The 19,157-nt window shown below is 46.4% G+C and overlaps 1 protein-coding gene across 1 annotated transcript in view; it reads left to right on the top strand.

Moving 5' to 3' along the window:
* gnb5b (guanine nucleotide binding protein (G protein), beta 5b) overlaps positions 1-19,157 on the top strand; it is a 95,447-nt gene that overhangs the window by 58,731 nt on the left and 17,559 nt on the right. The window contains exons 7-8 of the mRNA XM_078241366.1: positions 14,194-14,285; positions 15,735-15,783. Coding sequence (XP_078097492.1) covers positions 14,194-14,285; positions 15,735-15,783 — 141 coding nt within the window. The remainder of the gene's footprint in view (positions 1-14,193; positions 14,286-15,734; positions 15,784-19,157) is intronic.

Raw genomic sequence — 19,157 nt, 5'->3', positions numbered from 1 at the left:
GGTGAGCTGATCACGACAGCCTCATCACTCAGATTGCATGACAATCAGTGACTCACATCCCTCTCTCTTACAGGACAAGGTGGCTCACAGCTGGAGGAGGCAGGAGCTAACCAGAGGAGACACATGTGCCTGCCTGCTCTACCCCCATGGTAGACCATTTATGGGGTGCCCATTGCTGAGACCATGACTAGTGGGCTGGCCCTGTTGAAGATGATGGTATCTTCATAACTCATCTTCCTCACATTCCACTTCCCACTCCTCTTTCATTCTCTTTGAATTTACAAGCTGCAGATGTTCTAACTATGCGCCAATTAATTTCCCATTCCCTGAACCATAACTGACCCCCGCGCCTTTCTCCTTTTAGATGCTCAGGAAGAGCACCCCAGACTGGCAGTGGAGGAACAACATGAAGACTGTGATGCTGAAGATGCCCTGTCACTAAGTTTCACTCTCAGATACTGGAGTGTGCAATTCACAGGGCAGCATAGAGGCAGGATTGATGTGTGGTGAGGCACCGGACACGAGTGGCATGCAGCCATGGCAGGAGGCAAGGGTAGAGTCACAGAGGTTTACAGCATGGAAACAGGCCCTTCAGCCCAACTTGTCCATGCCGCCCTTTTGTTTTAACAACCCCTAAGCTAATCTCAATTGCCCGCACTTGGCCCATATCCCTCTATACCCATCGTACCCATGTAACTCTCTAAATGCTTTTTAAAAGATAAAATTGTACCCGCCTCTACTACTACCTCTGGCAGCTTGTTCCAGACGCTCACCACCTTCTGTGTGAAAAGATTGCCCCTCTGGACACTTTTGTATCTCTCCCCTCTCACCTTAAGCCTATGCCCTCTAGTTTTAGACTCCCCTACCTTTGGGAAAAGTTATTGACTATCTACCTTGTCTGTGCCCCTCATTATTTTATAGACCTCTATAAAGTCACCCCTCAGCCTCCTGTGCTCCAGAGAAAAAAGTCCCAGTCTATTCAGCCTCTCCTTATAACTCAATCCATCAAGTCCCGGTAGCATCCTAGTAAATCTTTTCTGCACTCTTTCTAGTTTAATAATATCCTTTCTATAATGGGATGACCAGAATTGCACACAGTATTCCAAGTGTGGCCTTACCAATGTCTTGTACAACTTTAACAAGACGTCCCAACTCCCGTATTCAATGTTCTGACCGATGAACCCAAGTATGCCGAATGCCTTCTTCACCACTCTGTCCACCTGTGACTCCACTTTCAAGGAGCTATGAACATGTACCCTTGGATCTCTTTGTTCTGTAACTCTCCCCAACGCCCTACCATTAAGTCCTGCCCTGGTTCAATCTACCAAAATGCATCACCTCGCATTTGTCTAAATTAAACTCCATCTGCCATTCGTCAGCCTACTGGCCCAATTGATCAAGACCCCGTTGCAATTGGAGATAACTTTCTTCACTGTCCACTATGCCACCAATCTTGGTGTCATCTGCAAACTTACTAACCATGCCCCCTATATTCTCATCCAAATCATTAATATAAATAACAAATAACAGTGGACCCAGTACTGATCCCTGAGGCACACCGCTGGTCACAGGCCTCCAGTTTGAAAAACAACTCTCTACAACCACCCTCTGGCTTCTGTCAAGAAGTGGAGATGCCGGCGTTGGACTGGGGTAAGCACAGTAAGAAGTCTCACAACACCAGGTTAAAGTCCAACAGGTTTATTTGGTAGCAAATACCATTTCGTATTTGCTACCAAATAAACCTGTTGGACTTTAACCTGGTGTTGTGAGACTTCTTATTCTGTCAAGAAGCCAATTTTGTATCCATTTAGATACCTCACCCTGGATCCCGTAAGATTTAACCTAATGCAACAACCTACCATGCGGTACCTTGTCAAAGGACTTGCTGAAGTCCATGTAGACAACATCAACTGAACTGCCCTCATCTACCTTCTTGGTTACCCCTTCACAAAACCCAATCAAATTTGTGAGACATGATTTTCCACTCACAAAGCCGTGCTGACTGTCCCTCATCAGTTCTTGTGTCTCTAAATGCCTGTAGATCCTGTCTCTCAAAATACCTTCCAACAATTTACCCACCACAGATGTGAGACTCACTGGCCTGTAGTTCCCAGGCTTTTCCCTGCAGCCCTTTTTAAACAAAGGCACAACATTTGCCAATCTTCAGGCACCTCACCCGTGACTATTGATGATTCAAATATCTTGGCGCGGGGACCCACAATTTCCTCCCTAGCCTCCCACAATGTCCTGGGATATACCTCATCAGGTCCCGCAGATTTATCTACCTTGATGCGCCATAAGACTTCCAGCACCTCCTCCTCTGTAATATGTACACTCCTCAAGACATCACTGTTTATTTCCCCAAGTTCCCTAACATCCATGCTTTTCTCAACAGTAAATACTGGTGAGAAATATTCATTTAGGATCTCACCCATCTCTTGTGGATCCGCACATAGATGACCTTGTTGATCCTTAAGAGGCCCTACTCTCTCCCTTGTTACTCTTTTGCCCTTTATGTATTTGTAGAAGCTCTTTGGATTCTCCTTTGCTGTACCTGCCAAAACAATTTCGTGTCCCCTTTTTGCCCTCCTGATTTCTCTCTTAACTCTACTCCTACACCCCCTATACTCCAAGAGATTCACTTGATCCCAGCTGCCTGTGCACGTCATGTGCCTCTTTCTTCTTCTTGACTAGGGCCTCAATATCCCGAGTCATCCAGGGTTCCCGACTTCTATCAGCCTTGCCCTTCACTCTAAGAGGAATGTGTTTACCCTGAACCCTGGTTAACACACTTTTGAAAGCATGCCACTTACCAGACCCTTTGCCTTCCCACAGACTCCCCCAATTAACTTTTGAAAGTTCCTGCCTGATACCATCAAAATTGGCCTTGCCCCAATTTAGAATTTTAACTTTTGGGCCAGACCTATAATTCTCCATAGCTATTTTAAAACTAATGGAATTATGGTCACTGATCCCAAAGTGATCCCTCACTAACACTTCTTTCACCTGCCCTTCCATATTTCCCAAGAGGAGGTCAAGTTTTGCCCCCTCTCTAGTCGGGCCATCCACATACTGAATGAGAAATTCCTCCTAAATACACTCAACAAATTTCTCCCCATCCAACCCTCTACTACTATGGCCGTCCCAGTCAATGTTGGGAAAATTAAAATCTCCGACTATTACCACCCTATTTTTCTTGGAGCTATCTGTAATCTCCTTACATATTTGCTCCTCAATTTTCCACTGACTATTTGGGGGCCTATAGTACAACCCTATCAAAGTGATTTCCCCCTTCTTATTTCTCAGTTCTACCCATATAGGCTCAGTGGCCAAACCCTCGGATATATCCCCTCTCAGTACAACCGTTATGCTTTCCCTAATCAAAAGTGCAACTCCCCCTCCTCTCCTACCTCCTGTTCTATCTTTCCTATAGCATCTGTACCCTGGAACATTGAACTGCCAGTCCTGTCCCTCCCTTAGCCATGTTTCAGTAATTGCTATAATATCCCAGTCCCACGTACCAATCAATGCCCTGAGTTCATCTGCCTTGCCCGTCAGGCCTCTTGCATTGAAATAAATGCAGTTTAATCTGGACTTCCCTTGCTCTCTGTCTTGCTTCTGTCTGATCTGTCTGGTACTAGGATTACTGACACTGCCTTTACTAATTAATGTGCTCTCTTTAACTTCCATGCTGTCCTCAAACTTCTCTTCTGTCTCCCTACTGCTTTGGATCCCACCCCCCTGCCAAACTAGTTTAAACCCTCCCGAGTGGCTCTAGCAAATCTCCCCTCCACTTCAAATGTAACCCATCCCTCTTGAACAGATCAGCCCTTCCCCAGAAAAGATCCCAATGATCCAAAAATCTAAATCCCTGCCCCCTGCACCAGCTCTCAAGCCAGGCATTCATCTGCCTAATCCTTCTATTCCTGCTCTCACTAGCACTTGGCACCGGTAGTAGTCCTGAAATTACTACCTTCGAGGTCCTGCACATTAGCCTTCTGCCTAACTCTCTCTATTCACATTTCAGGACCTCATCCCTTTTCCTACCTATGTCGTTGTACCAATATGTACAACGACCTCTGGCTGCTCACCCTCCCCCTTAAGAATGTCCTGCAATCGCTCAGAGACTTCCTTGATCCTGGCACCAGGGAGGCAACACACCATCCTGGAGTCTCGATTGCGGCCACAGAAACGCCTGTCTGTGTCTCTAACTAGCGAGTCCCCTATTACTACTGCTCGCTTGCTCTTTGCCCGACCCTGTCCCACAGCAGAACCAGCTGGCTGCTGCTGGTATCTCCCCCTGACAGGCTATCCCCCTCAACAGCATCCAAAATAGTATACCTGTTTGAAACGGGAATAGACACAGGAGACTCCTGCACTACCTTCCTGCCTCTCCTGGCAGTCACCCATCTACCTGACTGAACCTGTGGTGTGACAATCTCCCTGTAACTAGTGTCTATCACACTCTGCCTCCTGTATGCTCTGCCGTGCATCCACCTGCCGCTCCAAATGAACAATGCGGTCTGTGAGGAGCTGCAACTGGACTCACTTGCTGCAGACAAAGTTGTTAGGCAGACTAGATTGCTCCCTAATTGCCCACATCTGGCAGGAGGAGCATGCCACTGCCCGAGCTGCCATATTGCCCTGACATAGATAAAAGGATAAAGAATTGCAACTCACCTCTCCCTTGCTTGTGGTCCTCCTGCTGACTTTTCTTTCTGGTTAGAGGAGGAGGTAGGGAGGGAAACACTGAAGTAGTGTTTGAGGTTTAACTGTCCCCTCACAGCAGCTCCTCCACAAACCACCTTCTGGTCACAGTGACTGCACTGATGCAAATGTGACCTGCAACTGCCAATCACCTTCGCCGGCAAGTTAGTTTTATACTCACGGTGACGCTCTGCACCGCCCTCCGACCGCTCCCTGCAGACTAGGCCGTGGATCCCTGAAGTAAGTTAGTTTTATGCTCACAGTGACGCTCTGCTCCGCCCTCCGACCGCTCCCTGCAGACTAGAACAGGAGGTGTAGGAGCACCAGGACTGAGAGAGACACAAGAAAGGCAACTAAGAGATTGCACAAAGTGATTAGTTAATCTTTGTAAAGAATATGGAATATGTTTTACAAATTTGGTTCAGAATGATGAATTTGTGTTGGCTTTGATTTCACTGTGGCAAAATAATCAGGTAGGCTGTTAGTTCCTGAAGACTCTGGACAGGAACATGGCTTCTTCCTCTCCCATCCAGTGTCTTGCCCTGCTCTGCATGGCCTCTGCTGATGGTGAGTGACAGAGGAAAGGGAAGGTGTGGGACTGTTGGTGAATGGGGAACTGCGGTTACGGTTAATGATATTGATGAATGGGGAATTAATGGTTTTGGTGAATGGGGAATTGTGCTTGCAGTTAGTGGTATCACACGTGGATGAGGTTTTGATGGACACCCTGACCAGAAAGGGGCTATCTAAGGTTGCCTCAAAGAACAAAGAACAATACAGCACAGGAACAGGCCCTTCGGCCCTCCAAGCCCACGCCGCTCCCCGGTCCAGGATTGAATCCTGAATCCAGGATCCCCGCCCAATTTTCCAGCCTATCTACATCCTAATATCCTATCCACCGAGCTGTCCCTCACAGCTACGATGCTTTGTTCATCACAACCTATTAACTCACCCCCACCCCCCCATTCCAGACCTCGCATCCTCTTCCTCCCTGTGCTCCTTCTCTGGTTCCTGAACGGACCATTTAGCCAGTTACAAGGGCTGTTCCCTCATGATGATGATGATGCAGCACATGACAGGCCAACATGGATCTTGACATGTGCTCTGCTGAACACAGCAGGTCTCCCCCAGAACAGTCCAGGCAGTGGAAGCATTGTTTCAGCACACCATTCGTCTGCTCTATTACATTTTATATGATAGCACAGCTTTCATTGTGTGCATGATGCACATGCACCTGTGTGTGTGCATGCGTGTGCACATGGCGCCCATGCACCTGTGTGTGTGCATGCGTGTGTGTGATTGTGCGCCTGTCGATATTCAATAGTCAATGATTAGCTCTTGTTGCCTAGTAGTCATCCTTAAAGTTATTGCATTGGCTCAAACACAGCTGGAACAGCAGACTGCCACAGAATGAAGGCATACTGACTGCTGGCAAGGTATCAGGCCATCGACCTACATCATTCTCTGCCCACTGTCACACATCAACTGGATGTTGAGGGAGTGGGATCCCTTTTGTTCCCGAAATAAGACAGAGTTGACACATGACACTCAGAAAGCCGTGCGTGTGTGGCTGGTGGCATTCGGCACCATGGGGGAAGCCTGCAATCCCGATGACACGCTTGCTCTGCCTGCTTTTCTCTGGCAAGAGAGAGTGAAATGTGGCTAGCTCTCAATGAATACAGAATGTCAATGACCTCCCTCGTGCAACAGTGGACAGTAAACTGGAAGATGATACAAATGTCTCTGGCCCCAGGCTGGAAGGGACCAGACGCACGGTAGCACAGTGGTTAGCACTGCTGCTTCACAGCTCCAGGGTCCCGGGTTCGATTCCCGGCTCGGGTCACTGTCTGTGCGGAGTTTGCACATTCTCCTCGTGTCTGCGTGGGTTTCCTCCGGGTGCTCTGGTTTCCTCCCACAGTCCAAAGATGTGCGGGTTAGGTTGATTGGCCAGGTTAAAAAAAAAATTGCCCCTAAGATGCGTAGGTTAGAGGGATTAGCGGGTAAATATGTGGGGGTAGGGCCTGGGTGGGATTGTGGTCGGTGCAGACTCGATGGGCCGAATGGCCTCCTTCTGCACTGTAGGGTTTCTATGATTCTATGATTTCTATGAAAGTTCACCAGCATCGTCACGTTTGGAGCCACTGGAACGTGATCCTTCTCTGCTCTGGGATTGCCGTTATGGTGGCAGCAGGTGGCAGATTTCAGTTAGGATGTCCCAACAGAAGTGCAACCGTTTCACCCATTGTTCCTCGCTGGTAGGTGATTGCTTTTTGAATACCTTGTACACTGTGCCTTCCTCCTCCCTCTCTCGGCAGCTTGCCCTGCTTTATGTGGCCTTCAGGTTACTACTGTATTCATAGGGGAATACCTACAACTGCACCCATATCTGGGAACAACTAGGTTGTGGGGAGACCTTGAAGTCAGTAGTAAGTCCTTTAGCACTTGCCACATCTCTCCTTGTAAACATTTGCCACTTTAAACGACAACAACAACAGGCACCAAACACTTGCAGAATAAAAATAACCAGAAGAAATCAACGAGCAAATCATCTGTAAGTAATTGATGGTCCCTTTAACTCTGGTGGGGTGGCAACGGAATCCTTTCTCTGCAAACACCTGCTCAGCTGAACGAGGTTAAGATAAAGTATTCACTCGAGTGTTCAGCTCTGAGGTGGCACAGCTGGTGTGAAATGAGTGTTTCACACTGTTAGATGTCAAGATGTGGCCATTCACTGCACACCCTCTAACGCTCTTCACCAACCTGGCATCCAGCACTACACACTACACCAGATGGCACCCTTGACGTCCAAACGGGCGCTAGGATTCCAATTTTGTACTGTTTGTCCATGGGCACAACCTACAAGTTGGACCCGGAAAACCACCCATCCTATCAGCCAACTTGTACTCAAATCCCCTGTAGACCCCGTTAGAACTTAAAATGGGGGGTAAATCAACGGGAGCCCAAGGGAAGTGACCATGAATTTCATTCTGAAAATTGAAATTTCATCTCATTTAATGATCACGCAAATTAGCATATTTAACAGTCTGCGATTAAGAAAGCTTTTCAATTTTAAATGTGATTAATACTGATGCCATTAAAATGCATTAAATGAAACATCCTCTGAGGGAACCTAGTTTCTTCTTATGAAACACCGAGAAGACGAATCTTTATCCAGCTGCGACTGAAAATATGGTCAGAATTTGAAGAGTGCCTTTGAGTTTTGCAGGTATTAAATTGTCACTTGGGAACTGGGTCATTATTGTGGACAGGGATGTGCTTGGGTATTGAGGACACTTGGAAAACGTGGAAGAGATTTGGGCATTACTGAACTTGTGCTTAAAATTTCACAATCTTTTCAGCTGCGTATTTGATTGTCCCTCTCATATCTGGGCATAAATTCCAGTGTTGAATGGGAGGGGAATTGCTCTGGTTGCCAAAGGCAGTGCAAATAAATGAACTCGATTTACATTGCCTATTTACAAGCGCAGTACACGTGACAACCAAAGTGGTTCTTCTGGACTGGATTATTACTTCAATAGCGAAACTTTACTCCACATAAAAACTAAACTTTTTGTCATATATTCAGCACCGTCTTTCAAAATGTTTCATCAGGTGTTCCATTGAAAGCAGTTTTCCGATTCCATCGTGGTTTCAACTGAATTGCTTTATTTCACTCTGCGGTTGTCAGCGTCACTGTGTGTAAATATAAAGACCAGTTCCGCCCAGCCAATGGGAGACGGCGTTTTGTGGGAAGCACAGCGCAGGAAATTGTGGGCTCGAAGTCTGGGATTTTCCAACCATCCATTTCAATGTGTGGTAAATTACTGAGGTGGAGAGACAGGAAGAGGACCGAGTGACTGTGGCACCATCCCTTTAACTAGTAAAAGTGGCGGAACAGAAGGAAATTAGATTGATACTTGATAAAGACACTTTGGCAGAGTTATAGGGAAAATAGGTGGTGGCATAGGCTTAATTGGTTAATCTTTCACAAGGCATGATAGGCCAAAGGTCTCCCTCTGTGGGTGCTGTAAGATTCTATGGACTGGATTTTATGGGGAGATATATTCCCACCCCGACTGAAAATTCCTCCCCCCCCACCGGACTGAAAAGTCGATTGTCAGCCTGCCCACCCAAAAGCAGCCCCTCCACGCCACACCGTGGGGGAAGTCCCATCTTAGGGAACTACGGCAACTCTGTCACCCCAGCGGTGCCTGTTTTCAGCATGGCTTCTGCTGAGGCTACAAGCAGAATAAAGTCCTTACATGGTTTTTAATTACCTACTTAACTGCTCCAAGGGACCCAAGGGCGGGCAAGTGTCTGGCACTTTCCCTGCTTACAGTAAAATGGGAGACAGGTTGGGGGTGGGTGGGAAGGGCACATGTTTGATTTTATGAGCCCTCCCCCCCGGCTTTCAAGTACTCCAGCAGGGAATGTAACTTCCAGCCCTATGGTTCTAAATCATCTTCCTTTAATTGGCTGGCTTATTGCTTAACCATTGACATGGTTGAACAAAGAACAAAGAACAATACAGCACAGGAACAGGCCCTTCGGCCCTCCAAGCCCGCGCCGCTCCCTGGTCCAAACTAGATCATTCTTTTGTATCCCTCCATTCCCACTCCGTTCATATGGCTGTCTAGATAAGTCTTAAACGTTCCCAGTATGTCCGCCTCCACCACCTTGCCTGGCAGCGCATTCCAGGCCCCCACCACCCTCTGTGTAAAATATGTCCGTCTGATATCTGTGTTAAACCTCCCCCCCGCTTCACCTTGAACCTATGACCCCTCGTGAACGTCACCACCGACCTAGGAAAAAGCTTCCCACCGTTCACCCTATCTATGCCTTTCATAATTTTATACACCTCTATTAAGTCTCCCCTCATCCTCCGTCTTTCCAGGGAGAACAACCCCAGTTTACCCAATCTCTCCTCGTAAGTAAGCCCCTCCATACCAGGTAACATCCTGGTAAACCTCCTCTGTACTCTCTCCAAAGCCTCCACGTCCTTCTGGTAGTGTGGCGACCAGAACTGGACGCAGTATTCCAGATGCGGCCGAACCAACGTTCTATACATCTGCAACATCAGACCCCAACTTTTATACGCTATGCCCCGTCCTATAAAGGCAAGCATGCCATATGCCTTCTTCACCACCTTCTCCACCTGTGACGTCACTTTCAAGGATCTGTGGACTTGCACACCCAGGTCCCTCTGCGTATCTACACCCTTTATGATTCTGCCATTTATCATATAGCTCCTCCCTACATTATTTCTACCAAAATGCATCACTTCGCATTTATCAGGATTGAACTCCATCTGCCATTTCTTTGCCCAAATTTCCAGCCTATCTATATCCTCCTGTAGATAGGCTGGAAATTTGAACAAAGAAATGGCCCAAAGAAATGGTTGCAATTAGAATGCTGGAGCAATTTCACCATTGCATAAGCTGAGGGCAAAAAGTAATATTGATGTTTAAATTCATCTGTTCCACATTTGTCTCCAGCTTTTTTCATCAGTTTAATTTGTCCCTAATAGGAACAGCAGCAAAAGAAAAAGCCATTTTCTGCTGTGACCTGCCATCTGTAATTAACTTCAAATTTTATTTTAGGTAGATAATTGGTTCCATTTATAGACATGCATCTGTGAGACTGAGCATGTCTGCTGAAACATGACAGGGCGGCCAGTGTGACTCGTTGATGTTGGAGCGTAACCCTGTGCAAAAAGTCTTGATTTTTTTTCTCTTTTGCCTTTCGTCCTCATCCGGAATCGACACAATCGATGGCTTTGTGGAACCCTGTCACTGCCACGATAGCTGGCTTGCGACAAGGGGCAGACCAGCCAACCCAAAGGGGCTCAGGATTGTTTGGGGTTCTCCTGAGAAAAGAAATAACAATGCTTGCATCCCCAGGAAGGGCTACTTGGAAAATACCTCAATTTCCCAGCCTGTCCCCCGCTCTCCATCAATGTCATTCAACTCTGATCTGCACTCATTTGATACGTCAACTGATAACGTATTATCAAAAAGTTCTGAAGAATTCTATGGGGATTTTCCCTTGTTCTGGCAAGCTTTTCAATTTTTAAAATTCCAGTCCATTTTTCTTTTGCTTTGAAAAAGAGCAATCAGATTCTCCCCACCCCCAGTCGATTGGTTCAGGTACTTTCCATTTTTTCATTATTCATACCTCTGAGAAATTACTGGTAACGTCAAGTATATTCGCTGAAATATTGCGGGCTGGTTTTGCTGCTTTTATTATTGGAATGACCTCATCTCTGAGTGAGAATTTCTGGAGGAAGAGGATTAAAAAGTGGAACATTTCCTTCCCTGTCCTGCACCAGACAAACATTGTTTATTCAAACCGTGAAAATAAAAAAAAGGGGGGCATAGATTTCGGATTACTGCCAGAAGTGGAATGTGTACAAAGCATTATTTGAATATGGATTACATTACTACAAGTGGCGATTGAAGCCACTTCAATCAGGATATTGAAAAGCGGCACAATGGTTAGCGTGCTGCCTCACAGCACCAGGGATCTGGGTTCGATTCCTGGTTTGGGTGATTGTGTGGAGGCTGCACCTTCTCCCCTGGGTCTGTGTGGGTTTCCTCCGGGTGCTCTGGTTTCCTTTCCGAAAGACGTGCTGGTTGGGTGCATTGATCATGCCAAATTCTCCCTCAGTGTACCCGAACAAGCGCTGGAGTGTGGCGACTAGGGGATTTTCACAGTAACCTCATTGCAGTGTTAATGTAAGCCTACTTGTGACACTAATAAATAAACTTTTACTTTTAGCTTTATCGGAATGGGCGCTGGAGTGTAGCGACTAGGGGATTTTCATTGCGGTGTTAATGTACTTGTGACATTAATAAATGAACTTAAACTGAAAAGGGAATTTGATAAATACTTGATGGAAGAAACACTTTGAAATGCAGCAGGAAACAGCATTAGAGGACATGGCTGCTAATGTTACCATAGGCCACAGGATTCAAATAGTCATCTCCTATGTTAAAGTGGCACAAGCCTCTGAAGGACCATACAACCATAGAAATGTTACAGTGCAGAAAGGGGCCATTCAGCCTATCGTGTCTGCGACAGCCAAAGAAGAGAAAAAATAAATTAGCCACTCATTGTAATCCCACTTTCCAGCACCTGGTCCATTGCTTTGCTGGTTCAAGCGCTTCAGATGCAGATCCAGGGACTTTTTAAATGAAACCAAAAGAGAAAATGCTGGAAAATCTCAGCAGGTCTGGCAGCATCTGTAAGGAGAGAAAAGAGCTGACGTTTCGAGTCCGGACGACCCTTTGTCAAAACTTTGACATCTGGACTCGAAACATCAGCTCTTTTCTTTCCTTACAGATGCTGCCAGACCTGCTGAGATTTTCCAGCATTTTCTCTTTTGGTTTCAGATTCCAGCATCCACAGTAATTATACCTTTTAAATGAGTGGAGTGTTTCACCCACAACCACCAATTTATTGAATTCCAGACGCCCACCACCCTCTGGGTGAATAAGTTTTCCCTCATGTCCCCTTTAATCCTTCAACCAATCATCTTAAATCTATGCCCCCTGGTAATTGACCCCTCAGCTAAAGGGAAGCAAGTCTGTGGGTGGCACGGTGGCACAGTGGTTAGCACTGCTGCCTCACAGCGCCAGGGATTCGGCTTCGATTCCTGGCTTGGGTCACTGTCAGTGTGGAGTTTGCACACATTCTCCCCGTGTCTGCGTGGGTTTCCTCCGGGTGCTCCGGTTTCCACCCACGGTCCAAAGATGTGCTGTTTAGGCGGATTGGCCATGATAAATTGCCCCTTAGTGTCAGTAGGGTAATATGTGGGATTATAGGAATAGGGCCTGGTTGGGATAGTTGTCGGTGCAGACTCAATGGAGCAAATGGCTTCCTTCTGCACTGTAGGGATTCTATGAAGTGATTCCTATCTGCCCTGTCTGGGTCCCTATTGTACAGTTCAATTAGGTCACCTCTGTTCTAAGGAAAACAACCCTCGCCTACCCAATCCCTCCTCATAGCTGCAGTGTCATGGAATTAGAAAGCGGAGGTTATTCCCCTCGTATTCGTTTGTTTTTGTCTGGAGCATGTCCTTGTTTTGGCTAGCCCATTGTGCATGGCAAACATATACTGAGGAAGGACAAGCTCTTGCATTGGACTCCCTTGACCCAGTTGAAAGTCTAGAGAGACCTTCTCAGTAACACAGTGGTGGTGCTTAGCTTCATCATGTCACTGGAGTGGAAATCTAAATGTGGAGATGCCGGCGTTGGACTGGGGTAAACACAGTAAGAGTTTTAACAACACCAGGTTAAAGTTCAACAGGTTTATTTGGTAGCAAATACCATTCGCTACGAAGTAAACCTGTTGGACTTTAACCTGGTGTTGTTAAAACTCTTACTGTGGAAATCTAACACAGGAGCAGGCATTTAATCACCTAGCCTTTTGCAAAAAAAACCCCCAAAACCTGCCTAGTTGACGGAGAGGGTGAGTCCTCCCATCCAGAACTAAATAAAAAATGTCCCAACATTCAAATATTGCATCCTTTTTTATTTAGTGCACCTACCCTAACTGAGCCAGCTCCATATCACATGTATCATGGCACTCAACTTAATTCAGTGGTTTCCTGGGAGGGTCAGAATTAAAAGCTAAATATTTTTAAAAATACAATGAAGGGCGAGGGGGGAGAAATATTGTACAATCATGGTACATATGTGCTTTGGGCACAGCAGGCCTAATTTAAAGTTTATTTACTGAACCTGGGTCTCTGGTGCTGCGAGGCAGCAGTGCTAACCACTGTGCCACCGTGCCACTCACTGTGAATTTGAATGAGTTGAAAATCAGCCCAAAATATTTTAAAACAGTAATAAAACTTGGTGGGAGAAAGAAGCCATTATTTTTGCTCTTTCCACAGGCTGTTTTCTAAAACAGTGGATATCTCATGATTGTTCATATTTTTTTTTGTCCTGTATCTACTTGTCTAAGCGCCTGGGTGAGTTCGGTGGAATCCTGCGGAGTGAGTGGGTGAATTGCTTGTCCAGAGATGGGGGAGGTGGTGAACAATTTTCCGAAGCAAGTCAAGCACCCGTTTCCCCCCAACACAAGTTGATGATTATGCAAGTCAGCAGGAATATGACTTCATATATTTAAAAGTGAGGGATGCCCAGGAGTTACCAGTGCTTATGGAATTCGCTCCCTTTAAAACATTTCACATTACAGTTTATTCGTTCAGCCATTTTTCCACCAAGAAATTAAATGACCCAATAATTTGAACTTAACGGTCTTGTCCTGTTTTGTCTCCCAAAAAGTTGAAAAGGTGGATAATTCCAATAGGTGACTTTGAGTAAGCAGGAGTAAATTGGGGGTATGTGTCCACTCATATTGTCATTTATCTCCTATAATTTATTTTGGCTTTGATTGTGGTTAATAGTTATTAAAGTCAATTAAATACTGTTCAGTTTAATTCAACTTCTTCTCTTATATGTTCTTCTTATTTGCTCACAGGGTTGTGATAAAAAAGCAATGGTTTGGGACATGCGCTCAGGCCAGTGTATCCAGTCCTTCGAGACTCACGATTCTGACATAAACAGTGTTAGGTGAGTGGATTTAGTGATTTCTTCAGTAAAAGTCTTATTTCAGGCTTGAAACTGCAGGAGCTATTTATGAACTAACTTTCTTGATTTTCTTTTTGTTGAACAAACTGAATCACTTGTGAACAGCTACAAGTATGCCCCATTCCCCTGAGGAAATCTCAGTGTGTGCGTGTCGTGTATGAAATAATGGGGGAGATTCTCCCAAAAGTGCTGAATTGTTGGGAGAACTGTTCTAAATCCCGACTGTTTTGTCAGTTCACCTTCTCACCTGAATCTCCGCACTCTGTGCACTGCAGAGGTCCCATTAAAAACCCGGGGATGGGGGGGGGGGGGGGGGGGGGCGGTGGGGGGTGGTGGGGGGGTGGGTACGGGGCCTATTTGCGCCTGAGTCTGACAGTTCTGGAACTCTGCGCCTGCGCAGTGGTCCTGATCTGTCAGACTCCCCGTTTTCTGGCCAGCTCAATCACTGGCCAGCCCAGGACCCTTGCAGTGCTGCCCCTCCAGCATCCCCACGGCCCAATCGCAGCCACCACAACAATTCCAGGGCCAGCCCTGACCACCCCCCCCGCCCCCCTGTCCTGGAGCGCCCCAATGCACAGCCCACCGTCCCCAGCAGTGACGATCCCCCCTCACCCCAGCAGACGTCCACCGCCACTGACCGCCCCCCCCCCCCCCCCCCCAGGAGGCAGGCCCCCCACAGCCCACCCCAATCACTGCCCTTCCTCCAGCCCAGACCGATCCTGTCTGCAGAGTGGCAGCGGGACCCCCCCACCCCCACCGATCGCCCCCTAGGTCCTGCCCCCTTGGCACTGCCCAATGCCTGATGGGCAGTGCCAAGGTGTCCCCTGGACATGGGCACTTTGCCCCTTGGGCACTGCCAAGGGGCAACAGCTGGCACTGCCAGGGTGCCCATGCCCAGGGGGCACTACCCCCTCACCGCCCAACCTCCTGGGGGACCCTGATTGCTCCCCCTTCATTCCGGCGGGGTCTCCCCCTGGTTCCCCGAACATGGGGAGCTAGTCTGAACCCCATCAGAATGAAGTACTCCTGGCAGGGTGGGAGATTCGATCGGGACCTGAAAGATCCTGATAATGAACTAATAAACATATTTAAAACATATTAAAAACAGATTTAATTTACTTACCTGCCTTCCTGCCGGTTTCCAGCGTGGTCTGATTGGCGACTGTTCGCCGGCTCTGGGAGATGCGCATGCATTCCCGTAGCATGCGCAACTCCCTGTTCAACGCCGGCGACGTGCATCTCCCACCGCCACCCGACAGAAAAGTTGCGGGTCGCAGTGGGAGAATCGCGGCCAATGGTTCTGTACTGCTTATGGTTCCATGTTCAACATTGAAGCTTATAGTCACATAGCTAAAATATTCAGCATTAAGATTTCCAGTGTTATGCTGGTCTGTTTTATAGATGATACTGAAGTACCCTCTCTCACAACAGGTATTTCCCTAGTGGTGATGCGTTTGCCTCTGGTTCAGACGATGCCACAGTAAGTCAAATTTAATCACAGGTCCGTATAATGTTTGCTTTGTGTGCTAGACAGAAGAACTTTGTTTTGTCAAGAAATTTCCTGACCAACGTGATACGATCAACAAACTGGCAGCATTTTCTGTGATTGTTTCTGATAAATTTCAATAACTTTTAGACACAGTATAATGCTGATGTTGCACTTTTTTGCCCCCCCCCCATTGAACGATAACAGATGGATAGTTCGAACTTCCTCTTCTCAAGCAGTCTTCACATTTCAGTGAATTTAAGTAAATCCTTTTGAGGCAGCTGTTTTTTTTAATATATAATCAAACAGAGTTTTGTGGTTCCTTGGGAGAAACTGTTACTTCCATACATGGTGTCAACCATGTCTCTGTGGTAACACTCACTCCTCTGAATAAGAAGGTTATGGGTTCAAGTCCCATTCCAGGGACTTACTAGCATAATCCAGACTGATGCAGTGCAGTACTGAGGGCGCGCTGCAGTGATGGAGGTTATGCCTTCAAGGACAGGTAATGAGTGATCTGTTATCTCAGGTGATCATGAAAAATCCCATGCCACAATTTCAAAAAACAAGGGAGGTTTAAAGTTTAAGTTTATTAATTATTAGTCACAAGTAAGGCTTACATTAACATCACAATAAAGTTATTGTGAAGTTCCCCTAGTCGCCACACTCCGGCGTCTGTTCGGGTCAGTGCACCTAACCAGCACGTCTTTCGGACTGAGGGAGGAAACCGGAGCACCCGGAGGAAACCCACGCAGACACGGGAAGAACGTGCAAACTCCACACAGACAGTGACCCAAGCCGGGAATCGAACCCGGGTCTCTGGCGCTGTGAGGCAGCAGTGCTAACAACTGTACCACCGTGCCACCCATACTGGACCCTGGGCCAATATTTGTTCCTCAGTCAACATCATCAAAGCTGTTTGTGGGAGCTTGCTGTGCACAAATTAGCTGACACATTACAACACTAACTGTGCTTCAAGAGCACTTAATTGGCTGTAAAGTGATTTAAGACTTCCTGAAGTTGTTAAAAAAAAAGTTCTTATATCAATGCGAGTCCATCATTCTTTTCACTTACAGAGATGCTTTGAAAGCATTGATCTGTCTAAGCTACCCACCTGCAGTTGTAAGATGGGGTAAATCACTGGGTTGTGTAGCAGATTTGGAACAATTGGGTTTGACTGAGACAAGGTTGACTGAGGGGGCAATTGTCCCGCCATGGGAATTGTTGCGGGCTGGGGTTGGACCACGCAAAGGTCCGTTGACCTAGGGTGGGATTTGCTGGTTTTGGAGTGAGCGCAGCCAAAAAATCCCACTCTTAATCTTTAATCCTTCTGAGGTAGAAAGCATGATCAAATAGGGAATGCTGCTTGCCACATTGCTTGTGGTATCTGTTTCACAATGAAACTGGAGATCAGCAGTGTTCCCAAGAAGTTGTCAGTCCCAATGGTTTGATTTGATTTGGTTTATTATTGTCACATGTATTGGGATACAGTGAAAAGTTTTGTTTCTTGCACATTATTCAGACAAAGCATACCATTCATAGAGTAAATAGAGGAGAAGGAAAAGAGAGGGTGCAGAATATAGTGTTAGGAGAAAGATCAGCTTAATATATGATAGATCCATTCAAAAGTCTGATGGCAGCAGGGAAGAAGCTGTTCTTGAGTCGGTTGGTACGTGATCTCAGACTTTTGTATCTTTTTCCCCCGATGGAAGAAGGTGGAGAGAATATCTGGGGTATATGGGGTCCTTGATTATGCTGGCTGTTTTTCCGAGGTAGTGGGAAGTGTAGAAGGTGTCAGTGGATGGGAGGCTGCGGCTGTGAGTTTTCTCTGCCGCTCTCCAACCCTGACTGAGGTTGACTCACATATTGGGTTATTTAATAGAATAAACCGATGACAAGGACCCACCATGTTCTGAAATGATCAGAAATGGGGGCATTTCGCTCAAACTGTCCAGCAACATTCATCTCCACAGTAAGTATCTCTTCGAGAAGTGCAGTCAGAAACAGAATTTACTGATGATGAGAGGATGATTCATCAAAGCTGAACCGTGTTGCTGTGTTATTAAACTTTGAGATGGAAATTTACAGACCTGTGTGGGTGTGTTTTGACATTGGATGCAGAGGTCAGAATTTCCCTATTATTTCATGGGTTAGTCCCCAGCATGGAAAATCCAGAATTCAATGTTTGAAACATTAATTTGCTGAAGAGAAACATTGAAATGCACCTTTTTTGTTCATGTTTGCTTGTCATTTAGATGGTTCTGACTGGATCCATCCGGGATAGGAAGATGCAGTTTACAAACAAGGAATCCAGAAAGGATTAACAATATATTAGAAAAATGGTTTGATTTTTGACTTCTTATTGTCACATGTATTATACAGTGAAAAGTATTGTTTCTTGCGCGCTATACAGACAAAGCATACCGTTCATAGAGTACATGAGGGAAGAGGAAAGGAGAGGGTGCAGAATGCAGTGTTACAGTCATAGCTAGGATGTAGAGAAAGATCTGCTTAATATAAGGTAGGTTCATTCAAAAGTCTGATGGCAGCAGGGATGAAGCTGTTCTTGAGTCGGTTGTTACGTGACCTCAGATTTTTGTATCTTTTTCCCGATGGAAGAAAGTGGAAGAGTGTATGTCTGGGGAGTGTGGGATCCTTGATTATGCTGGCTGCTTTTCCTGAGGCGACGGGAAGTGTAGACAGAGTCAATGGATGGGAGGCTGGTTTGCCTGGTGGACTGGGATACGTCCACGACCCTTTGTAGTTTCTTGTCCAATGTTATTGCAATGGAGAGGAATAGGGCCGTACGGCAGGGCAAGGTTTACAATTGGGGGAAAGGTAATTATGATACGATTAGGCAAGAATTAGGGGGCATAAGTTGGGAACAGAAACTGTCAGAGAAAGGAACTAATGAAAAGTGGAACTTTTTCAAGGAACAAATACTGGATGTCCTTGATAGGTATGTCCCTGTCAGGCAGGGAGGAAATGGCCGAGTGAGGGAACCATGGTTCACGAAAGAGGTGGAATGTCTTGTGAAAAGGAAGAGGGAAGCTTATGTAGGGATGAGGAAACAAGGTTCAGATGGCTCGATTGAGGGTTACAAGTTAGCAAGGAACGAGCTGAAAAAGGGGCTTAGGAGAGCTAGGAGGGGACACGAGAAGTCCTTGGCGGGTCGGATCAAGGAAAATCCCAAGGCTTTTTACTCTTATGTGAGGAATAAAAGAATGACCAGGGTGAGGTTAGGGCCGGTCAAGGACAGTAGTGGGAACTTGTGTATGGAGTCAGTAGAGACAGGCGAGGTGATGAATGAATACCTTTCTTCAGTGTTCACCAAGGAGAGGGGCCATGTTTTTGAGGAAGAGAAGGTG

This window comes from Mustelus asterias, chromosome 24 (genome assembly GCF_964213995.1).
Source record: "Mustelus asterias chromosome 24, sMusAst1.hap1.1, whole genome shotgun sequence".
NCBI classification, from domain to species: domain Eukaryota; kingdom Metazoa; phylum Chordata; class Chondrichthyes; order Carcharhiniformes; family Triakidae; genus Mustelus; species Mustelus asterias.
The sequence above is the reverse complement of the archived record's forward strand: the minus strand, read 5'-3'. Positions and strand labels throughout refer to the sequence as shown.